Source organism: Mytilus californianus, unplaced genomic scaffold (assembly GCF_021869535.1).
Source record: "Mytilus californianus isolate M0D057914Y unplaced genomic scaffold, xbMytCali1.0.p SCAF_1, whole genome shotgun sequence".
Classification (NCBI taxonomy): Eukaryota; Metazoa; Mollusca; class Bivalvia; order Mytilida; family Mytilidae; genus Mytilus; species Mytilus californianus.
In genome coordinates, this window is record NW_026262581.1 from 121,387,581 (window position 1) to 121,414,075 (window position 26,495).

A 26,495-nucleotide genomic window follows, 5' to 3' on the forward strand; every position below is an offset into this window, starting at 1 on the left:
AGTTTTTTGTCACATCAACATAAAACTTAGTACACACATTAATTATAATATTAATCATCAATAAATGTGCCAAATTTTGGTTTTAACCCAGATTTTTGCGGTGCACTGTCAATGGAAATGTGTATATCAGGTTACAGTTTTGTGGAAGATAGGTTAAAACTGAGAGTTAAGATAGTTTGTTGTAATATCATCACTAAACCTAGTGCACTTGTTCATAATGAAGAGAATTGATTATTATATATACAAAACTAGGTTTTGACCGAGATTTTGCGGTTTGTTAACATTAAATGTGTTAGTGCATATTAGGTTAAAGGTTTGATTTGGTAGGTGAAAACTTTTGTTTAATTAGCTAGTTTGCGGTCATGTTAATATTTAAGTCAGTACGCATGTTCACTGTTAAGTGAACTGTTTAATTCATTTGTAAAATTAGGATTTAACCTAGATTTTAGGTTCACTGAAGATCAAAATGTGGTAGTTCGAGCGGAGTATTGTGTCCTATGAAAACATATTAAACGATTATTTGTTGTAAACCCGATGTCCTTTTGATGTGTCTTGATTCCTAGTACATATATCAGGCCTCTTGTCTGATTCGTCCCGATGGACAGGATTTTGTTCTGCTTTATAGCTACAAATGTGATGATTGATATCAGTTTTTTTGTTGGTTGTCTATGGTTGAAAAGAAAGCATCATATTCAGTAATTATATTATGGGCGTTTCAATTTTCAACTCCAAGTCAGCAGTGGTCATATTTAATAATTTCTCGATAGGTACATCAAGCAAATGTAATTTTGAACTAGACGGGACAAGCGTTTTAAATTCCTTGAATTATCTGAGTAATTTTTTACCCTGTTTCTTATTCTTTACTTCTTGCATCAACCATACACAAAGTGAATGAAGAAATCTTACAATCTTTAAACAATACATAAAAAGGAGATGGTATGAAAATGCCATTTTTGGCCCCTGAATTCGAAAATAGAAAATAATTATAAATCTGCAAAATAACAGACTTCAGATGTTCATAAGATATAAAAGAGAGGCGAAAGATACCAAAGGGACATTCAAACTCATAAGTCGAAAATAAACTGACAACGCCATGGCTAAAAAAGAAAAAGACCAACGGACACACAACAGTACATGAAACACAACATAGACTAAAGACTGAGCAACACGAACCCCACCAAAAAGTGGGTGTGATCTCAGGTGCTAATATAAATTAGACTGTCAATCATTAGAACATGTTTTTTTTTTCATATTTACATCAGGGTTTCTAACGTCTAGCTATTTTAATAAAACTGCAAACAAAGCGAAAATAGTGTAGGCTGCACCAAAAAAAGATATTTTTTACAAGATGTGTTTAACTTCGATCTAAAAGTAAAATATATCTTCGGGTAAGGCATTGTTCGAATCTATTTGACCCAAAACTACGTTTAAAATAACATTTTTGGTCAAATATTATGACGTCATAGCGACATAACAAGTGACCTCTCTGCTCTAAAGTTTTATGGTTACATCAACCTTCTTATTTGTCAATGAAATTGACATAACATTGAAAGGCTTATAATTTTACTTTTTTTTTTAAACTTCAGGTGCTAAACAATGGATCTTATCAGGGTTTCCTCTGGGTCAATTTTCTTTTTCGCCAACTAAAATAAGAATATGTTTCGTTTGAAATTCTTTCAACAACAAAAAAGAAAACTCAGTTTGCCACATTTTTATTATAATTCTACATATCTATTTTTTAAATCTTCATTGTAATGAATAAAGTATGTCAATAATAATAACAAACATTTCCTTTTAAAAAGATACTGTAAAATTGCAATATAGATCATGAAATTATCATTTTGGACTTCACATCTTTAAAAAATTATCGTATAATTCCTGTCTAGTTGAAGGATAAAGACTAAAGTCAGAGATTTTTCTTACTTTTGAATATATTTCTTTATGACCACTGTTTTCTTTTACGGACCATCTTGAAAAGAAAAAGTCGAGACGTAAAACAATGCTTCAAACACGTGCGTCGTTCAAACGATTGTGAAGTACCCACTTCAAAACAGTTAAGTTATCAAAGTTAAAGGATAAAGTTTAAAGTAATAGATTTTTCTTACTTTAGAACATTTTCGTCATAACAACAGTATTCTTTTCCGAACCATCGTCGAAAGATAAAGAGGAGTCGTAAAACTATGCTTCAAACACGTGCGTCTTTAAAACGATTGTGAAGTACTCACTTCAAAACAATTATTTTTATCAAAGTTGTAAATTAATCATTTAGGCGACATGTGACGTCATTTAACTACACCATTTCATGATACAATACAATCAACACCTTAATTAATTAGACCTTTGTTGCAGAAAGCCATAAAATGCAATCAGCTGATTATTGATTTTCTATCAAGGTGAATTCCCGGTATGGCCTGATCAGGGAAAAAGTCCGAGAAACCTGAAAAAAGTAAACAAGATGGACGAAGTCGAACCGTTATATTTCTTTCGCCAAAATCTTTCGCTAATAATGAATTTTAATCGCCACAATTTTTATTTTTTTTGCAAAATGCAAAAATGGGAACGCCTGCGGAAACCCTGCCCATTTTGAAAACTCCTCCTTTGGTTCGACTGAAGTGCTTTTATTTTTGGATTCACCTTCATCAGGAAAGCTCAAACCATAAATATTTGAGTATTTGAGATGAGCTATATGACTTAAAGGGGTCTAAAACAATGACCATATAAATTTAACTTATTTGACCTTTTTCAGCCAGTTTTTATTATCGTTATTGTTAAATCCATTAAAGGTCAACTTTGCCTGATGGAGGAGGAACCTTATTTTTTTTAACAATTCATAAATTAATCAATCGAGAAGTTAAGTTTTAAACCATATCAGTACCAAACCGCGTTCCTTCTGAGCTGATGATAACCTCTGGCACTTACATTCTATCAGTGTTATAAGATGAATACACCACTTTATAAATATGGTGCATCCGAAACCCTTTTTGGTTTGTTCACCTTTATTTAGAACGCTCAACTCAGATAATCTTATTTCAAAGGATTTGTAAATTATTGATACTCGAGGGGCTATATAACCAAAACAGACCTGAAATGATTCGCCATATTCACCTACAGTTTTCCTTATGTGGTCTACTTAATTTTTCTCTTTCAGCAAGTGTGATTATGCAACCGACCTGAATAACCTCCCCCTGTTCATACATGGTTGCCTGCTTTGTTAACTCATATTTATCTCAGTGGTCGTTGATGTCTTAACATTTGAATTATTTCTGTTTTGAAATTAGAACGTTTGTCATTTTGTGAACGTATATTATAAATTTTGTGTGAATATAGTGTCCAAGAGACAATGTTATCTATAAGAAAGTAATGTAAATATAAAAAAGTATTCAACATTATTCCTGCAATTGTGTTGGTTTTCTTTTTTACGTTCTTAGCTTGATTTCGTAGTAGTAGATTCTGCCATGGCTTAAACTGTTCAACTACACATTTAGATGTTCTAAAATTTTCAGAAATTGACAAATATGAAAGATTTTAATCTACAATCTACTACTTCATGATCAGTTTCCCTATTTTCAACTTTCCAATACTCAGCAGAAGTAAAATATCCTCTGTTCCTTGGTAGTGGGCGTACATATCTCAATTGATACGTTTGCACGGAAGTGTGCTTACAACGCAGAAACTACTCTAGCATGGTTATGAGTAAGAACAATTTCAATTGACTCTAACCAGATATGTTAACCGATAAGATGAGTTTGAGCCTCAACTCATAGGAGATATTTTTCCGTGGTATTAGATCTAACAGAATAGTCGTATGTTATGGTTTAATAATTTGTATGCTGCTTTTTTTACATAGCATCATTTCCAAATGAGACAATTTTACCTGAAGTGGAGTCCATACTGATAGATGGACCAAAGTTCAACATACCAAATTACACTCCTACACCAAGCCTTATACCAGTGTTCAGATGTAAATTCGAAGATATTTCTAATGGAACTTATGTTTACGATGTGAATTGGTATATAAATGGACACAATTTAACGATGTACAAAAATATGGAATTTGATAACATCAACAGCACTTACTTAATGAGTTCAGATTGGCGTGAAAAATATCAAATGAATATGGAGGTAATATTTTATGTGTTTTTATTCATTTTCCGTTAACTTTTGGCTACTTTACATTAATTCATTTCACTTCATTAATTTTCAATTACCTAACGCAGCTGCAAAATATCATGCACATTAAGGTCGGTAACGATATGCAAGTTAGATATAAATTTTGTCGTATTGAGAGGATTGGTCTATACTTTCGAGAGTCGTTGGAATACAACAGTCATTTATTGGTACTGTACAACGCTAGCCAACGCATCTTATTTAGTTAATTGGTTGATTAGTACTTCACGTCGCGTTTGTTTAAAAGGTCTGTACCGTAATTAGAGTCCAAATTTAATTTAGAATACTTTTGCAAAATTTGTTATCAAATAAAATGGTACATCCTATTGATTTTAAATTATTTTTACAAGTTAAAATGTGCCAAGATAACATTTATACTTAATATAATAATACGCAACTATGTAGAAATAGAAGATAAGACACATTTTCAAATTAGGATAAACTTATTTTCAAAGATGAATTTGTATCTCTTGGAAACAACTACTGTAACAAATAAAAGAATTCAAGAAATATGATCTTTTTTCCAGGTAACATGCTCAGTAAGGGTCCGAAATACAGTTGGTGCAGTGCCAAGTCCATTTTATAAAAGTAAAGTTTTCCATGCAGGTTTTTATGTATGTTTGACATTGGTTAATAGTACAAATGAAAGGTGAAAGTTTCTTAAATATAACATTGATTTGATTTAATTTGTTTCACATATACAGTTTAAAAAAGAGGGACGAAAGATACCAGAGGGACAGTCAAACTCATAGATCGAAAACAAACTGACAACGCCATGGTCAAAAATAAAAAGACAAACAGACAAATAATAGTACAGATGACACAACATCGAAAACTAAAGACTAAGAAACACGAACCCCACCAAAAACTGGGGGTGATCTCAGGTGCTCCGGAAGAGTAAGCAGATCCTGCTCCACATGGGGCACCCGTCGTGTTGCTTATGTTATTACAAATCCGGTAAATAGTCTAATTCGGTAGGTCACATTCGTGATAAGGGAAGGGTATTGTAGTTACGACATAAGGAACATATCCAATATCATCTGTGAAACGGTTATTCCATAACGGTCAACCAACTCGTGATGGCGTCCGTAAAATTTACGAAGGGATGATTTCAACTTCACCATTTGGAACTCTTGGCTTCAAAAATATTGTGATGAGATATATTCTACCAGTGGTGTTAACCAGATGTGGATTCTCAAAAATTCGAAAGATCTACTGCTTAATCTTCGATCACAATCTTTGCAATTTTGCAGCAACATAAAGACTTTTGATTTTTCTACGCTTTACACTACTATTCCCCATGCTCAGTTGAAAGATCGACTTCACCATCTCATTAAACAGAGCTTTTTCTATAAAAATGGGAATCGTAGATACAAATTTCTTGTTTTGGGTTACAATAATTCATATTTTGTGAAGAACCACACTGAATCTACCAGAAAATATACTGAAGATGATATTATCAAAATGTTGGACTTTTTGATCGACAATATATTTGTTGAGTTTGGAGGATTTATATTTCAACAGACAGTCGGTATTCTAATGGGTACTAATTGTGCACCCCTACTGGCCGATTTGTTTTTGTACTCGTATGAAGCAGAATTCATTCAGAACCTTCTAAAAGACAAAAAGAAAAATCACCTTGCGAAATTCTTTAATTTTACTTTCCGATATATTGATGATGTCCTATCATTGAATAACCCATATTTCAGCCAATACTTACATCTCATATATCCCAGTGAACTTGAAATTAAGGATACTACTGATACTAGAAGGACTGCTTCATACCTTGATCTTTTCCTCAATATTGACACAGATGGACGACTTCACACGAAAATCTATGATAAACGGGACGATTTCAACTTCCCAATTATCAATTTCCCATTTCTCAGCAGTAACATACCCTCTGCCCCTTCGTATGGTGTTTACATATCTCAGTTGATACGTTATGCTCGTGCATGTTCACACTATACGGACTTCATATACAGGAGTGTGCTCCTAACGCAGAAACTGCTCCAACAAAGTTATGAGGAGGACAGATTAAAAATGACACTACGTAAATTTTACGGACACCATCACGAATTGGTTGATCCATACGATGTGTCTTTGTCCAAACTAACTAAGGACATTTTTACCACGTGTTAGATTGTGGTTTTACATTACGTCGTCTGATCTTTTAATTACCGAACGTGACTTATTCCCGATTGTGACTGTTTTGCTGAGTGTGAATTCGCATTGCTATAAGACGTGTCACGGTACTTTTCTATCCAAAATTCATGTATTTAGTTTTTATGTTATATTTGTTATTCTCATCGGATTTTGTCAAATGTCTTATCGTTTGTAGTTGTAAATCTTATTTTTTTCTGTTGTATTCGTGTGTTATGGTAAAAATAATTAATCACCCATTTCATTTATTAGATTTTAGTTTGGGTCAAATAAATTTATACGATATATTTGGTTTACAGTTTGATTTTGAAGAAACACCGACATAGCTAGATAATACAATTAATTATCTAATTACTACCACGATTTTATATTAATTAGTATTGTAATTTTCATTGTTATTGATAAATGTTATATGAGTATTACAAACCTAATCTTGAATTCTATCCTAATTCTATCCTATTTTGGGGAAAATATTTAGAAATTCAAATGTGACGTCACTTTGTGCGTTGATCTCTTTGGCTAACTCGGCTGTGAATTTTTATGTGCTGGTTTATGTTGTTTTATGTATCCGTTTTTATTCTGTAGTAAGTCACCACTTCGGTGTTATCATGTATATCTATTATATAGTCATTTTTATAAATTTACTGTTTGCAAAAGTATGAATTATTCTAAATACTAAGGATGTTCTTATCCCAGACAGAAAACCTTAGCCGTATTTGGCACAACTTTTTGGAACTTTTGGTCCTCAATGCTCTTCAACTTTGTACTTGTTTTGGCTTTCGAACTTTTTTTATCTGAGCGTCACTGGTTAGTAATGTGTGGACGAAACGCGCGTCTTGCGTATTAAATTTTAAACCTGGTACCTTTTGTTAGCTATTATTCGTATGTTTCTCTGTCCTATATGTTCTCCCATTTATTTGTATTGTAGTCCTGTCATGTAATGTTGTCATTTTAATGTTATATTTAACATTGCCATAAAAGCGGGAGGTTTGTCTAGCCACAAAACCAGGTTCAACCCACCATTTTTTTCTTAAAATGTCCTGTACCAAGTCAGGAATATGTCCATTGTTATATTATAGTTCGTTACTGTGCGTGTAATATTTTAATGTTGTGTTTCTGTTGTGTCGTAGTTCTCCTCTTATATTTGATATGTTTCCCTCAGTTTTTGTTTGTAACCCGGATTTGTTTTTTTCTCAATCGATTTATGAATTTCGAACAGCGGTATACTACTGTTGTCTTTATTTAATAGCTTCCTTGTGAGCAGCAATCCTCTATCAAGGAAATCATGATAGGAAATACAAGCCCGGGAATATCGTATCAATTGGGAGATATATACTCCGTATGCAGGCGCTGCTGGACTCATTAGGGGCGCTCGAATGGATACAGTTGGAAGGCCAACTATAACTGCAAACACTGAATAAGTGACATGTTGAATGAAAAATGATGAATAAGAAAACAATCTGTGTAACGTTGCTGCTCGAAAAAAAAACTCTTGCCATCAGTGATTACCATCCAAATTGTCATTCTTTCATTTCTTTTTGTTGTTCGTGTGGTACACTTTACCAAATGTGATCAAAATCATGAAAAACCCACTCAAATAAGACATTTTACCTTGTGTGTAATATTTTTCTGTTCATAAGATTGTATCAATGTAAAGATTTCGACATATTTCCGTCATTTGTATAATTTAAATTGAACTGCATTCAAGGTTGGCGTGAATAAAAATAATTTTGCTATCAACAATGTTGATACCTTAAAATACACCACAGTCTGCTGCATACTACAACGCGTGCATTATTCATTAGTTGTATAATCAAAAGAAGAATTGGAGAATATGCAATGAGACTGACAACAACTGCATTCTTTGTGTGTATTTTGCTTGTAGAAACATTAAGAATGTTTGGTTGGTTTGTTTGATTTGTGTTATCATTATATTTTTCATTTTGCTATATAGCCAGAAAAGTATGCATATACTGTAATTGAGGGTGAACACATTGACATACCATTCACTTCAACTGTTCAAGTTGCTTGCATTGCTTCTCATCCAAATATTCAAGAAAATTGCAACCAGAATTTCTACATTTTTCAACCTAAGTATCAACATAATACGGCAGCATGTATGAATAATATTGCCAGAAGGGATCTTGTATTTGAAGCACAGTTTTGTGGAATCAAACTAGGAAATCTTGATTGGAATCAGACAAAGTACCTTAAAGTATATGGGTTTAGTGATGGTCTATATAACTCTGAAGACAGGTCAACATATATTCGAGTCTCTACAAAATCCGTTTCCGTTTTTAATGAATTCTGGAAAGACATAAAGATACCAGATATCAAGGTAATTAAATCGGCACAATATTTAGTTTTATTCTTCCATATTCTTAAAAAAAACAGCGGTTTGGGTTATTAATTTAAATAGATAGAACATTTTCATGTTTCCATTCAAACGTCACTGGTGAAACTTAATTTGACGAAACGCGAGTCTTGCGTTCTAAACTGTAAGCATGATATCTTTTGTCCTCGAGGGTATCACAAGCCCAGTAGTCGGCAAACGTGTTGACCTGAAATATCATTGATATGTTCTTTGTTCTGTAAATGTACTGTTTATAAAATGTTGAAATATAATGTTAAAATAAGGTATTTCTACCCTAGTTATAGGTTGCCTTATCGACTTCGTATTTGATTTGGCCTTCCAACTGTTTTGATTATAACGTAACAGATGAGTCCTGTGTATGATAAACGCGTGTTTGTCGTACAAAATCTAGTCTAGTATCTTTGATGAGTTTTTTTTTAAAACTTTACCAAAATTTGATATTGACCAAATCACAATTAAAAGTATACGTCATCGACATAGTTTTTAAGCTAACTAATGTGTAAAATATTACTTATATTTCAATGATATTTTTAAAAAGATTGAAAAAAAGAGGGACGAAAGATACCAGAGGGACAGTCAAACTCATAGATCGAAAACAAACTGACAACGTCATGGCCAAAAATAAAAAGACAAACAGACAAATAATAGTACAGATGACACAACAAAGAAAACTAAAGACTAAGCAACACGAACCCCACCAAAAACTGGGGGTGATCTCAGGTGCTCCGGAAGGGTAAGCAGATCCTGCTCCACATGTGGCACCCGTCGTGTTGCTTATGTTATTACAAATCCGGTAAATAGTCTAATTCGGTAAGTCACATTCGTGAAAAGGGAAGGGTATTGTAGTTACGACATAAGGAACATATCCGATATCATCTGTGAAACGGTTATTCCAAAAAGGGTTTTGATAGAGGAAAGTAAAATTGCGTAAAAAGAAAAACACTAGAGGTGAAAATTTTGAGGTAACAAAGTTTATTAGTTTTTTTTAAAATCTTCACGAATAATGGATGTCATACATCTCAAATTTTCCTACACAAAAAATAATTTGCAACTTTTTCAAGAAAAGTAGTATTAAGATGATTTTTACTGTTCTGTTTCTTTAGTTTTTTCGCTTTAAATGTCCTTACATAATTTCAATTTTTTGAATCATACCCGATCTGGTCTATTCCCAAAACATATGTCATGCATACTGAAATCTGTATCTAACATTTACGTTATAACAAACCTAAAATATTTCAGTTAAATGGTTTCCGCTTGAATGGTTTTACACTAGTAATTTTTTGGGGCCCTTTATAGCTTGCTGTTCGGTGTGAGCCAATGCTCCGTGTTGAAGGCCGTACCTTGACCTATAATGGTTTACTTTTATAAATTGTAACTTGGATGGAGAGTTGTCTCATTGGCACTCATACCACATCTTCCTATATCTATGAGAGATTCAAACGAGCGTGCAATTCTTGTAATTGTTCTTTACACATGTACTCAAGGTGACATGACAGCTCATTTATAGTTGGAAAAGATCAAGTTTTCACTGAAAGAAATAGTTTTTGCTAACCGGATTTCAATCGGCTTTGAGTTCCCCGTTTTGTTTTGTTTTGTTTATTCAATCGAGTGATATCTTAAACTTTATGAAATAACACTCGTTAAACATATATTCTTATTTCGTATATCGGGATTCGTGTTATTTCTGGAGTAAATAGAACAGAATTTGTTTTCGATAGGTTACTGTTGTAGATAAAGATTCCACCCTTACTAGTAGGTTGTGTCAATCATACAACGATCCACACATAACAACATTTGATGGAAAATATTATGACTATATGGATGTTGGTGAATACGCTATGTATAGAAATAGCAGAGGACCATATTGGGTAAGTTTAAAAGCTTTTGATTTGGTAAAAGTTTGGATAGATCAGTTAATTTTAAACATCTGTTTACCTTTGTGTATTATTTTTTTTACCTAAAATAACTTTAGAAAGAAAGGTATAAAATACTGGCCTTATCGCACATAAGGTCTGCCAAGAGTTTGGAATGCTAAAAGATAAAATCTGTAAATAATAACAAAAACATTTAAAAAGTCCCATGTAGCATTCAAATATACAAATAAGATAGATCAGAAATGTATTTTGAACTACATTTCCCTATTGCATAGTTTACTACCACTGAGTAAATACCGCTGCAAGTAGACCATTAGTCCACTGCGGATACTATCCTATTAGAAGACAGCGGTGGCATAATTAAAACGATTATTTTTTTTTCCAGTTCATAAATCATGTGATAAAACTAAAACTAAACAAAGTGAGCCTTAGACTGGTTTATCTGTTGTGATCTAATATTTCGTTTAGTTTTGGCTTTCCAAACTTTTGGTTTCGATTGTACCTGAAAACGTGTTTAGAAACACGTGACGTGCGTACAGAAACCGATATCTTTGTTTAGAATAAAAAATAAAAAGAAACTAAGATGGCAATACAAATTCCATAATTAGAAGAAAGACAAAACAACACAATGGTCAAAAAGTACAGAAAGACAAACTACACTCCACAAAACAATATACAAAAAAAGAAGATGGTGCAAAACATCCTACAATATCTATCCTTTATCCTGGGAATATTACTATCCTTTACATTTACATCGTTTCATATCCTATTTCACGGAACCAATATTTCCATTTTTACGTGGTAATAAGAAAACAATCAATATTTTACCAAACATATTATATACATGCATTGCAAAATATATAAAAGATTTAAAAAAAAGAACTTCAAAATGTATACCAATAAGTGAACCGAACTGAATATATTCATCGTTATTTGTATAAGTATAAAAGTAACATGATCTTGTTTGAGCAATTTGATGTGTCTGAAACCATCGCGCTATTAAAGGACCTTCTATTTAAGAATAAATAGATAATAATTGTAATTTCTATTCACCTGATAAATGTCTCTTAATAGAGGTATGGTCATTTTTTTTCTAATTTGAAAATAAGGAGATTTCGTATGATTGATAATAAGCCAATTATCCACTAGAGTTCAAATGACAAAGATAAAGCAATTATGGGTCATCGTACGTGCCATTGACAATGAGAAAAAATTAATACCGTATAGTAAGCTTTAAAAAACAACCCTACTGGAAATTGTGAAAAATTCAAACGAGAATATTTATACAGTACAATTTACGATAAAACAAATATGGCACACTTGAACCAACGACAACCACTGAATTGCAGACTCCTGACTTGGGCACATAAAGACATAAGACACATAATATCGATATAAAAATAACTGTAAGTTAGTGCAAATCCATAACAATTGATAAGTAAAGCATGTTTTCCCAGACTAAAGTATCAATCAGTACGCATTCAACAGATTTAGTGTAAAGATGCAACAAACAGTCTGAGATACCAGGCGTAAAATTTGTACGCCAGACGCGCGTTTCGTCTACAAAAGACTCATCAGTGACGCTCGAATTAAAAAAGTTTAAAAGCTAAATATAGAACGAAGTTGAAGAGCATTGCATGCGGACTAAATATTCCTGAAGATTTTACCAAATACAGCTAAGATAATCTATTCCTGGGGTAAAACTTCCTTAGTATTTCTAACAATTCAAAGTTTTGTTAACAGTTAAAAAATATGATATTTTCATATCAATGTTAATTCATGTCTACACAGAAGTGCTGACTACTGGCAATATGTAATCATATCATTATTGCTCTAAGATGTCTCAAAACTGCATTTTGGATGTATTTGGGTTTTGGTTCTTTATCTATGGAATGTAAAAAATAATATAGAATCCTGAAAAAAAGCAAGAAAATACCAAAAATCTTTTAAATCATGCGCTAAAAAAAGGACAGAGAACAAATGGTAACAAAAAGAAAATACAAACAATATTCCACAAACAGCAGCACAGAAAGCAAAAGTTTGAGCAACAGCAACATTCAAATTATAAATGAAATCTTGTAGGGTAAGCAAAGCAATATATTGTCTTTCAGAAACAAAGTTTTCGTTTTAGCTATGGATTTCCTTCAATACAAAATTTTACAAAAAGGTATCATGTAAACATTGCAATTATGTATCAAATTTATAAAAGATACTCACTAGAAGCGCCTGTATCGCTCACCTGCATTTTCATGTATAGTTCTAATTCAAAAATACAAGCAATAATCAAAAGTACCACAATAGAACCATTGCAAAGACTTTTTTCCACAGTAACTTTGCAATTGCATTAAAAGACGATTTAATTTTTTTTATAAGCGCCTTCATTCACAATACCACAAAAATATAAAAGACAATATCAGATAATTAATTTGTATTACATTCAAGGTTGAAATTTATCTGGTCACCTTTAAATTAACATTTTACACGTCATGCTCATATTGATTTGTGACATGTGAATAAGATTTACTCGACAGTTGCTAGGATTATAGCATAATATTTTCGTAAGTCAGAATAAGTAATGTTACAGAGGACACATGTTAAGATAAGAAGTTAGCAATATCCTTTAACTTTACGTTCCGCTATATAGATGATGTTCTCTCACTAAATAATACAAAATTTGGTGACTATGTTGAACGAATCTATCCCATTGAACTAGAGATAAAGGATACTACAGATACAGTTAAGTCTGCCTCATATCTTGACTTACATCTAGAAATTGACAATGAGGGTCGGTTGAAAACAAAACTTTACGGCAAAAGAGATGATTTCGGCTTCCCAATTGTGAACTTTCCATTTATATGTAGCAACATTCCAGCAGCGCCTGCATACGGAGTATATATCTCCCAATTGATACGATATTCCCGGGCTTGTATTTCCTATCATGATTTCCTTAATAGAGGATTGCTGCTCACAAGGAAGCTATTAAACCAAGAGTTCCAAATGGTGAAGTTGAAATCATCCCTTCGTAAATTTGTTATTTTTAAATTTTTGTTCTGTCAGAGCGATATTTTTTATGACGAAATGCGTTATAAGCATTTAATAGTAATGATTACCTTTAATTTAATTTCTAAAAGGTTCATGCTTTATTTACTAATTGTGCCTCTGGTTTGCCCGGTGCATCCTGTCATTGTGGTGTAGCAGTTCGAAGCAGAAATTCATTGTTTGTTCTAAGGACATGTGCAAGAATATCTCGTGACAATGTGTATTTACTTCAACAGCCTCACACTGAAATCCAAACATGTGATGAAAATGATCTGTCAATAGAACACAATGGCAACAATTACAAGGTGAGCAATACATATTTATAATATTATAATAGATATGGTGTCCGGCTGGATTTGCGTAATTTCCAGTGATTTTGTAAATTTTTGTTCTCGGGATATGTCATAATAATGATGTAAAATTTCAATCAACAGATAAACAAGGGGAAGTCCATATTAAAGGCCTGTTTGCAAGTTTTGGTTCTTACCATTGTGTATGAGTTTCATAAAATTTGGATGAGAAAAACTTACGTTAGAGTGCAGAAACGAAAATGGGACGGAAGGAGGGACGGAAAGACGGACGGACGGACAGACGGACGGACGGACGGACGGAAGGACGGACGGAAGAACGGAAAGACGGAAGTACGGTCAAGAATAACACTTAATGCTCCCGTTGCGTACGGTGGGGGCATACAAAAGGCATGCAAAGAATTATGGCGCTATAGTCCCTTCCATAACGGACGTGTTACTTGAATATTATGATGTAATTGTATCACAAATTTCAACAGATGATTTTCCTGCTTTTCAAGTTACAAGAAAATACATGCAGAAATCACTTAATAGAATTTTGCACCTTTATTTAAATTTTTGATAGGCATTATTACACTTCTTCGGTGTTATTTTCAAAAACAATCACAAAGCCTCAATTTCAAAATGTGAAATATGCATTAATATACCTTAAACTTAGAAAGGTTTTTGATGTGTACTTGTATTCTATGAATAATGATTCATGTACACAATAATTTTAGTTAACATGAAGTATTTTCAAAAATAATTTGCATGCTATCTTTTAGCATGAAAACCTTTTAAATGCTTTCTATATATGTTTGAATTATTTTCCCAGGAAAGATCGCTGATTTGGTAAATAATGATTATTTCGATAAGCAAATCTGCTGAACCGAAAATTATGCTTTCTTTTTTTTTTTGTGCAGAATTGGATTCAAATTTAATTATATAAGAAAGATTTTTTTGAATTGGTATTATACGGGTTTTTACCACTTGATCGGTACAGCTGACCTGCTGGTATCAGTCCCCGATGCCACCACTATACAGTAACTAGTGGTTCTATAATATCATGATTTATTTGATATATTTTGTAAATTTCCATGTCATAAAAAGTTCTTGTACTGAAATTTAAGGTTGTAACTCTCAGGTAAAGTTGACTGTAGATGGCTTTGGCTGTTCTGTTTGTGACATTTTTGTTGTTTACTTTTCAATTGTTTACATTTGTGGTTTTGCGAACTTTTAGTCTCACGCATAAATGATGAAGATTATTAAAGAAACGCGTATAGTGCTCACGGAAAAAGGTCTTAAATTTTTAACTACAATTCCTCGATTATAGCCAGTGTTTTGATACTGGAAAGAGTATAGTGCATACATTTTCTGCAAATTTACAATTTAAAAATTATGTTTTTATACTCAGACTTGTTTTGACCCTAGATGATTTTTGCTGTTTTATGTATGACCTTTTGGCTTGTACTCCTCGTTGCTTGAATTATTTTTTGGCTCATCAAACTTGTTATGACGAGCGTATATAATGAAGGATTATTCCAGACTTAGTGTTGTGCACTTGGAAATTGGTATGATACATTTTTCTGTTATAGGTTTAAGTGTCAAGTGCATACAGGTTTGTAAACAAAGTCTTTCAAATTTTGTCTTGTATATTACAGATTACTTTGCCAATTGGTACTGAAATACAATTTACCGTTTCCTACTCCAAATTTATAACTCGAATTTCCATAAAACCTTCGATCTACGACATCAATGAATCAAGAGGACTATGTGGAGTTCTGAGTGTAACAAAAGATAACTCCGACGATCTCACACATCGTCAATTGGGACCAGTCACTAACATTAAAAGTTTTGGAGATTCTTGGAGGTATGTTTTATTCAAAAATCTTATCAATGATTTAATTGGGATAGATGCGTCTTACATCAATTTATCGCTTATGTTTATAATGTTCAAACCCCTCCTTTATTTTTGAAAAGTAGCAGGTAGTCTTGTTTTAACTTTGTTTGTTTTCAGAGAAGAGATAGTTTGTCTTTGCTTTTGTTTTTGAGGGAAGGCGAATTGATTTTGGTATTCTTTTTATTTTCGTGGCTAAGGTAGTTCAGATGTACCTAGTAGTTTCTTGTATTTTTTGTGGTAATTTTTTACAGTTGGTTTAACTATCAATTTTTTTATTTTTTATAAAAGATGGAATTGTTCCTTATTTTGTTGAAAAATAGGAAACACATTCTACGTATGGTAGAAAGCAAATCAAAATAAACTTTAATTAAATATCAAAATATCTGAATTAAAATTAAATGCAAGTAACATGGCAAAACACATTATCTTCACATTTCACAGCAGTAACATACCTTTGCCTTATCGTAATGCGTTTATATATCTAAATTGATACGGTAGGCTCGTGCATATTCACACTTTATGGCCTTCATTAGGAGTGTGTGCTTCTTACACAAACCCTGCTCTAACAGAGTTTTAAGGAAGAACAACTGATAACGACATCACATAAGTTTTACGGTCAGCATTACGAATTGATTGACCGATAGAATGTGCATGTGTCTGAACTCACTAGCAACATGTTTCGCGGTCTTACATCTTTATATACCAGCATAGTCGTCTGATATGTTAATTTTTAAGTCCATATATATGGACTATTGAATATTACTTACTCACAAAAAAAAATGCAATAGAAAGTTTTCGTCAATGCACTTGCGATTAAAAATGAAATTTTTGTCGTAAATAATTTCACTTCAGTCAAGTGAATTAATCACGACTCGTAAATGATCGTTTCATTTCGTTCAGTTGAATTACAACAGGAAATAAATGCCGATTGTAACAGCAGTTTTGATTGGTGATCATACTTACATCACTTATAACAAGAACGCCGACAAGTAGATTGCATTTTCACTAGTAAACCAATTTTGATCTGAAAGGGTCATGTTGATCTGGACAGCTCACCAAAGACTGAAAAATACATAATGTAACCATGATAACAGTCTAAGAGTGTTTGGTGTTAGTGAAATCTAGATAAAGTCCAACTTCGACTGAGGGAAACATCTTTTGTAAGTCTTTGTACGTGTTTAAGAGTGATAGAGGCGTATACCTCACGTCTTCTTGTTTTCGTGTATAAACTTTGTGTTCCAGGGTTATATCAGTTTCCTGCAGTACTGACCCATCCATTTCAATCTCGATCAGTTTAAACATTCATGGTAGTTTTTGTTTTCCTTGGATAAATTTGTATTTACACCGTATTTTAACCATATTAGTTAATATAGGTTTTTGAAGTTCCTTAATGCTTGAACAATTTTTATTCACTACATTTTTGTGATGGTCAAAATATTTGGTGAAAAAATCAATGTAATTCAATTTACTAACACAATACATGATGTGCTTTTTAACTCATATGCGTAATGACAATCTTTCAGCAAAACAAATTTAAGGCGAGACGATAGTGATACTTTTATTTCACAACAAAATAAACAGATCAATCAACACTGTGATATTGATATAACAACAATAAAACACAATTGCCTGTAAGCAGATACTTAATTATACCGTATCGAAGATTATTAGCCAATGTATAATAATGTTTATGTTGAAACCATGTTTTACATTCGTTAGATTTCTATGTTGAATTTTCTGTACTGTTGTTTTTCTTTTCGTCGTTTTTCGTTTTTTACCATGGCATTGTAAGTATGTTTTCGACTTCTAAGTTTTAATGTCACTTTTGTATCTTTCGCCTGTATAATAAATAACCTCAGCTACAGTCGTGCTACAACGATCGCACTCAAATTTAAAAAGAAGTTTGAGACGAAAAATATGTTATTACGACATTGGCCATTCATTGTTTGTTAGTGTGCGTGTTTTCGTTTTCTAGGGACAAGTTGCAAATTTAATTAAAACAACAATTAAACATTTTCAATAACATAGAAGAACAACTTTTTTTAAATCAATGTTGCTTTTATTTTATTTTTTACTAATTTTCGAAAGAAATTTTGTTTTCATTTCCTCTATGAAACAGGAAATTTAAAAACCAACAATTTATTTACGCCTCTCTTTCCTCTTCTTACAATATGAATTGTCAGTGCCTAATTTTTTTATATTATTGCAGAATTGATCCTATAGTCATGAAAGACGAACAACTTTTTGTGAACGAACCTTCTTTTCAAACACAAAGTATTGTCATTATCGATACTCCGGAAAAAACATCTCAAACCAATGGCACTGCGCAATATTGTGTCTGTGACCAGGAGGCCAAACCGACTGATGATCTGGATCAGTTTTATACAGTTCAGTGTAATTTGTCGGAAAGCACACAATATTGTTCATCGGATGACCAATCTACAAGCAATAAAGACAATTCTATAAAACCATTTGTCACGTCTTGTTATACTATTTCAAGGAAGAAGCGGTCTTTAACACATAGTATACATCGACGTAGCGTGTCCGATTCTGATGATGTTATCGACGTTCCGTCCCTCGAATACGATAAAGATGCACTGAATACTTCTTTGAATACTACGGTAAATATATACTGTTAAAGGAAAAGATACTTACATGGAACACTAAAGAATGTTCGTCCTTGTGTTATGCAACACACAATGTGTTAAGATCTAATTCATCGCATCTCCTTAATCTTTCTAGACTCAGAACTTGACATATTGAACATACACCTGACGTTTCCTGAAAACCACTTGTTGACCTCTTGATATGTTTTGTGTTGTTGGTTTTGTCTCACAATTTATTTAAAGTTAGTTTGTTTACAGTGTAAAAGCTTGTGGCAAAAAATAACCTACTCTACAAAAATGGAGCAATTGAATTTTTTTCATCTATGTATAGCATAGGTTATTTTCTTTTTCTTAAATATCAGTATAACAAGCTTTTAATGCAATTATCTCAATAACTAATGAAAACAAAACTGTATGCATTTGCACGTATATTTCAATTAAAATAGTTCACTAGTAGCGTGACATTTTATGACAGAAACAGTTCAATGATCTTTTATCTTATTCGGCGCCATGATTTCCAGTCGTCGAAAATGAGTCCCTTTGTAAGAAATGTGTAGCTTCTTGGTTTTCGATTTTAGATCTACAACAACTACAACTACATTGTTACATCAATCATACCTTCATAGTGTCAAGAACTAGAATTTTTTTCAAAATCAATGTCTGATGCAATTGAAGTGTATTTAAACATTATTTCTTCTAAGTGCAAGATAGAAAAAGGAAATGCAGTTTAAAACTATAGAATAGTATACCGGCGCAAGCTTTTAAAAAAACTCATCAAAGATACCAAGTTTATAATTTGTTTGCCAGAAAAATTTACAGTTATTGGTTGTTAGATGTGAAATTATAAATCAAATAATTGTTTATAAAGATATAATAATCTATGCTTTAGGGACTATTTTATCATGCATTTCCTTCATATTTCGAAAGGAACCAGAGTTCCAAAATGGTTGGACTCAGGAGGAAGCAAATAGAACCTGTACTGAAAATATCCAGAATGCACTTCCAGCTGAATTACTTGCCAATGTGGCTGGGCTGACTAATGAGGACTATATCAAGTCCTGTATTGAGGATATTAAAGTAAGAAACAGTTTTTAGTGGACATACATATTCTATACATAGTCTGTACATTGATTTACTGAACGACAAGATACCGCACAATATCCGTTGTCGAGTACATATCCGTTCCGTTCAATACTTATTGTTAGTATTGCAGAGCAAATGACCGTACGGACGGCCGTACGGTGACATATTGTTGCTTAAATCTACGTGATTTTGACTCAAGCATACTACATCTCCTTCTTATATACGAGATAAACAACAGAGATTAGAAAACCCACAAATATGTGTGTTATTTTACTTATTTTAGAATATAAATTATTATAAAAATCATAAATCAGTTGTCATGGCCATTGGAAATATATATAAACGAATATCAGTGAAATACGTCAATGAAACATCAATCTAACGCCACAAAACATGACGTTGACAAGGTTTTTTTTTAATTTTGATTGTCCCTTTGGCATCTTCTGCCACTTTTCTTATATCTATTAATCATATCCGCGTGCACAATTTACAATAAGTATATAAGTATATACAGGCAATACAATTTTTAACAATTTTATTATGCTACGAAAATAAAAAAATCAATTTTGTGATTCATAAAATATATTATAGCATTTTGCTGATTTTAGCTAACTGCAGACACCACATTTGTACAGGACACAGTGGGAGCAATGCAGACTTACACTTTAATGGAAGTTTCTAGAAATGAAACTTTGGCTTTAACAGAAATTAACAATGGGTCTCAAAGCATTTTGGAATATGTAACCAGTTTACTATGTGCTAACAACTGCAGTGAAAATGGAAATTGCACATCAAGTATTGTTGTTTAATTTAATAGAAATGTTTTTTTTTTCTTTTATTCATGTATGACTTTTATCAGTATCGTTGCACAAATCTATAGACTTGTACACATTTTTCCTGTTTGTATAATACCTTTAGTTCCAGACGATTGTTTCGGGTGGCAGTTCAGTCTTCGTGTCAAACAAAATTTCTGTTGACCTCGAATCCAGTCAAGAACTATACTTCTTTACGTTATTAACATCTTTTTAAGTAGAAAATTTATTTTTACTGATTTATCTAATTTCGTAATGAAATCCATGTAATTTAATTATCGATAATGTATTTAATAAGACTGAGAATGTGTTAAATCTATCTCATCATATTCTGTTCATTTCATATTTTTAAACGTCATCTTCATGTTTTAAAAAAAAAACAGAAATTAAGAAAAATTATTGTTCATATTTTTCTACCTGTAGGCGTATGTTCGTGTTACGAGGGTTACATTGGAGATGACTGTTCAATATCAACTTCAGTTGCTCCTTCTAATATCAGCTTACCCTTAAATGGTTTATGTGGAACACGTACTAGAGCCTGTGCAAAGACAAATATAATTGGCACGTTCCCATCGCCAGATGTATGGTGCAAGCGAAGACATTTCCAGGTTATATATATTCGTGTATTTCTAAGTAAATTTCCCGATCGGCAAATTATATGTTAGATATAACCATGAATTTTATAGCCAAGGGCTAAGGATGTAAAAATACTTGCGAGCTTCATGACAAAAAGGGTAAAAGAATTTCCTCGGGGAACAGGAGCCTTAATTTCTTAGTAATATCTTCATAAATAAGCTGCAACGTTTTGATGGAAAGTGAACGTTAACAATCGGATGTGTCGTATAGAATGCCAGACGCGCGTTTCCCCTACAACAAACTCATCAGTGACACTCGAATAAAAATGTTTAAAAGGCCAAATAAAGTATAATTGTCCTATCCAAAATAAAATACCAGTAAAATTGACCTGAAAGCGACCAGGACGGACAAACCGGTGGGAAATTTATCTGTGTTTATGTAAATCTACATTATTTATTTAAAATGTTTTCCTACCTCATAACACCGTATGACAAATAATTGATTCATTGACAAATAAGTCTTTAAAAAAAACTCAATAAGAAATCTTATAAACAACGTGTGAGCTCTTATAATCCTTTTAAATCTACAACATTCAAAGATCTTACTATATACGTATGATCACAAAAAGTAAGGCTTGGCAGGATGCTTACTTCTGTATTCAAATTTTTGCAGAAAAACATACTATTTCTTTTGTCCATGTAGAAACTGTGCAAAATGGGGAAAACACTGTATACATTTCATACGTCCGATTCGCTTTTCTAGATTTACTTTCACCAGGAACGCTCAAAGCCAAACCATTGAGAGCCACAAATGTATAGTGAAGAGTTATACAATCACAAAGGACCAAAAATAATAGCCCAATCTATATAAGATCAGCTTTTCCTGAGGGAGATGGAACCATAGTTCCATAATGATTTTTAAATCTATCAATGGAGATTTAAGAAAATTCGCAAATGAGACTAAACTAATGATAAGGTCGTTCACAAATAAAATCCCATTGTCTTCATTAGTACTTCCAATCCGCATTGGTAGTAACAACCTCTTTATTTTGTAGATATTGAACGATTCAATGGTATATACATCTAACGCAGATGTTGTAAAAGCTGAATACAGAAATGCTTTCATGGTATCCGTCGATTTACAATCATCCAGACGAAAACGGTCATTACCAGAAGTTTTAGACGCGGAAGGATATGAACTAAGTCTGTCCAATGATGGCATTCATTTTGGAGAATCTGTCAATATCATAATATATGATGAGGAGTGTAGTTCTTGTAATGCAACATCTGTCATATGTGTAGTTTTGGTGAATATACTTTTGAAAAAGCTTTATATGGATCATACATCGATCAGATAAATATGTATTAAGAAAAGTTTCACTTGAAAATTGTTATGTTTACAGGAAATACATTTTCCACTAAATGTGATAATTTTTAGTTTGCCTGAATTCTTTTTTTATGGGGATACCAAAATGCGTGTAGATACTTTTTAAAAGTAAAGCGGAAGCCAAGTCACCAGTGCTTCTATATTTCTGGTTTTTAAATGACCATATATCTTTCAGACTACACACTAACCACATCCCCACCAGCTAAGGCTTGTAAAATTGCTTTCGAGCCTGTAAAATTCTTCTCTTCAGGCCAACAGAATCCAACTAAAATTAACGTAAAAATTGCACTCTTTTCAAGTAAGTGCGACAATTCTTGCTAAAAGTCTACCAATTATCTGCAAGCGTGGCGATTATAATAACAGTAAACAACAAATGGGTTTCAATTGACACAATTTGAACAAGAGTTACTTCCCTTTTGTCGCCATGTTGGAGGTCTAGGTGCAAACATTCCTGATCAAATCAGCCAAATTCAACTTTTAATATTGACCGCTAGACTATAGAAAAAGCTTTTATCTGACCTATTTAATTTCTTTCATCAGAATTAGTTGTACCACATGATTCAATTTGGTTAATCAAATAAGAAATTATTTACCCCTCAAAAACGGAGGCCAATGGAAATAACTCAAACTCAAATTACATTCTATCGAAACATATTTATTAACTATCAATTCAGTCTAATGTGGTTAATTACAGTGTTAAGTTTTCACGATTGGATTAGTTCTTGGTACCTATGTATTTAAACAATAATAAAAATAACAATTTTTGTCATGAATATGAAATGCGGATTAAAAGAAGAATTAATTTTGAACAACTGAGATACAATATACAAGTATGGCAGGTAGAAAAGGTGATAATCCAAAATTGTCAACCCGATATTCAACGCTTTTGTGGGGCCACAATTGTTTTAGTGTACCGAACTAACAGTGGAAGGTCGCTTTGAACCATTGATAAAGCACTTACCTTACTGTAGTAATAGATTGTCAAAACATTTACCTTAGATAATTATTATGTATCTCGTATGTACAACAAAGTTTGATTCTTTCTCTGAAAAATTGATGGCCCTGAAAAGTACCGTTTATGAAAGATATCATCGGCACTAGATCAATTTCAAAGCCTTGTTTCCTCGTCACTCGATTGGCTTCTTACCTGACTGTTGCCATTTTGTTTACATGTGTCTGTGGCGTCATTTTGATGGAAGATAACTCGTGTACAAATCAAGAAGCTCAAAAGGTTATTCACCGATGAATGATTGGGTTATTCGTAGCTGGGTGTAAATTTTTATGGCTATTTGTCCTTCCTTGCGATTTAAATAAAATTAACTGAATTATTCAATGAAACGTGATAACGTGTTACCTAAGAGAATTGTTTATCATATCTGTAAGGTACAATAATAGAATTCATTTGATAGAATAATTATGACAACCCTTCTCATATCATAATCTCGATAATATAACAATTTTGTATGAATAGATAACATCTTTCACTAATAAGATTTTTTACTTTCTAAAACAACATTTCATACATCTAGGAATCATGTCCAGATATGACAACACAAATTACCGATGCTACAACTGAACGATCTTCAACAAAGCAGGAAACCACAACTGAACAGATAACTACTGCAGACAAAACTTCTACAGTGTCTGAACCAACAACGATGGAAGAGAAAACAACCACAATCCCAATAACAACAACTGAAGAGAAAACAACCACAGTCCCAATAACAACAACTGAAGAGAAAACAACCACAATCCCAATAACAACAACTGAAGAGAAAACAACCACAATCCCAATAACAACAACTGAAGAGAAAACAACCACAGTCCCAATAACAACAACTGAAGAGAAAACAACGACAATCCCAATAACAACAACTGAAAAGAAAACAACAACTCATGAGAAAACAACAACTGAAGAGAACACAAAAACAGTGGTTTTAACGACTACTGCAGAGAAAGCATCCATAGTTCCTATAACGACAACTGAAGAGACAACAACTACTGTCCCTATACAAACGACAACAGAAGAGACAACAACCACTGTCCCTATACAAACGACAACAGAAAAGACAACAACCACTGTCCCTATACAAACGACAACAGAAGAAACAACTACCATTCCTGAAGTGCCGACAACGGAAGATAAACAAAGTATGGTCCCTAAACAACAGGAGAGGATCGTTTTTCTTTTTACTCTTTTTACGCATGTCCAGTCATATAACAGAAAGTGCTTTATATGGCATTCTTATTTCGTTTTCCTATAATTGCTAACATCTAAGTCATTTTGGTCTCTAAGTGGTAGTCGTTTCATTAGCAATCATACCAAATCTCCTTATGTAATATAGCAATATTCTAATTGTACGTAATTGGTTACTCGTGTGTGACTGAGTCACAGTTAAACTTGCAACATTATTCGTATATTGTACCAGAGATCAAACTGGACATTTCTGTCGATTTGGAAACGTTATATGATTTTAATCGTTAAACGTTTGGTTTTTCAAAATGGTTTTCCTCCATCTTATCTAAATCGCAACATTTTTTAACGTGCCTTATATGTCCACTTCGATTGAAAAAAGTTCTGAATTTTCCTATTATAATCCAAATAATAATTTCGTGTCACGCATATATGCTAGTGGGTATCATACTGTCACTATCTTTACACAGATTGCAAAACATTTATTTCATGCCATACTTTTTGTAACATAGGTGTTGTCTTTGACAATATTTTACACTTCGCTAAGGCTTAGTGTAAAAACAATTGTCAAATATAGTGCACACCGATGTTGAAATAGGTATAGATCATGACATAAATAATTTTAACTATAGTAAAACAAATGATACGCAAACTCGAAAGGTACGACAATGACATAAATATTATTTCTATGTTAAATATAAGATTGTAAGGTGCCACCCAGTTTCAAAATTACATTTAGATAATCTTAGTTCATCGATGGAGACAGAAAGAAAAAGCAAACAGACATTTTTTTATTTAACCGTAAATTTTATAATGTTATCGAAGGCCTTTTTGAATATTTATGTTTCCTTTCGTTTAAACGTTCGTGCGACACAGATTGTTATCAGTGCAGATAATCGAGTAATCGTACAACCCTATCGTTTGAAATACCTACATAATATTAAAGACCATAAAGTACTAAGTGAATGTTGGCAAGTTCTTTAATTAATAAAAGAAAACAAAAATATAAAAACAAAAAATACAGGTCTATCAGATGTAAATATTTGTACCATCCTTAAGATGAAAAATAATCCCTTTTATCCCTTTTATATATTTCATGCTTCTTTTTTGGATTTACCTTCATCAAGAACGCTCAAGTCGAATATGATGTCCTTCGATGCAAAATTAAAAAAGAAATGTAAAATTTGTAAAAAGGTACCGTCATTATCTTCAAACTGTATCACGCAGAATATTGTTTCGTTTTTAAAATTGTTGAAAACCTTATAACATATCATTTAGACTCATTAATTTCCTAATTCCGCTAGGTTTCACCAACCTTCCAGTTTTTACCCTCCAAAGGAAACATATACTTGGTTATTTTGCCATATCTTTTAGGTTAAATAGCACAAGAATATTATATATTCTTTTTTTGTTCTTTTTCTTATATTTCTTTACTTCTTGAATGAAATAGACTGTTTATTGGTTCAGTTAAATTAATATTATCGAAATAATCCAAAATAGTCAACGATAAACATGTGTCTATGTTTTAAACTGTTTATTTCGAGTTTTAACAGGATGTCTATTTACCTCGCTTTTGCAATTACCAATGAGGTTTTAATATGACAAACTGATGCTACCCATTATAGAAGCATGTGCAATTTTCAAGACTAAAAATGAAGCAGTTACGTTTGGGAAATGAAATTTTACGAGATATCCCTTGATGACAATGACACATCATGTACCGTCTATTAACACGAGTCTTCACGGTGTATCTTTCGTCTCTGTATGCATTTTAAATGAAACGAAAAACAGACAAGGAATCACAATGGTTTTGTCGTGATCTTTTTTTAAACGACTAGACGGTATGGTTTTGCTCATTTGTGAAGGTCCTATAGTTCCTTACATAATCTTACATTTATCTCCTTATTTTATAGGGAATTAAAACGATTTTGGTCTTGTAAATTAAGAAGCTCATGATCGTTAATCGAATACTTGTTAGCTTATATCTGAACCGCTTCCTCAAAAATAGAACGAATTTTGCATCATAAAATCACT

General features: G+C 32.5%; 1 protein-coding gene across 3 annotated transcripts in view; it reads left to right on the plus strand.

Annotated features, from left to right (window-relative positions):
- The window catches only part of LOC127711615 (von Willebrand factor D and EGF domain-containing protein-like), a 252,338-nt gene that overhangs the window by 218,892 nt on the left and 6,951 nt on the right, over positions 1-26,495 (plus strand). For all 3 annotated transcript variants that reach the window (XR_007986813.1, XM_052217718.1, XM_052217729.1), the window contains exons 6-17: positions 3,848-4,122; positions 4,695-4,781; positions 8,285-8,668; positions 10,423-10,572; positions 13,710-13,922; positions 15,566-15,774; positions 18,014-18,425; positions 19,338-19,487; positions 20,102-20,288; positions 20,729-20,913; positions 21,936-22,187; positions 23,797-24,418. Coding sequence is in view for 2 of the 3 variants with exons in the window: in XM_052217718.1 (XP_052073678.1) it covers positions 3,848-4,122; positions 4,695-4,781; positions 8,285-8,668; positions 10,423-10,572; positions 13,710-13,922; positions 15,566-15,774; positions 18,014-18,425; positions 19,338-19,487; positions 20,102-20,288; positions 20,729-20,913; positions 21,936-22,187; positions 23,797-24,418 (3,126 nt within the window). In the remaining variant the exon portion in view is untranslated. The remainder of the gene's footprint in view (positions 1-3,847; positions 4,123-4,694; positions 4,782-8,284; positions 8,669-10,422; positions 10,573-13,709; positions 13,923-15,565; positions 15,775-18,013; positions 18,426-19,337; positions 19,488-20,101; positions 20,289-20,728; positions 20,914-21,935; positions 22,188-23,796; positions 24,419-26,495) is intronic.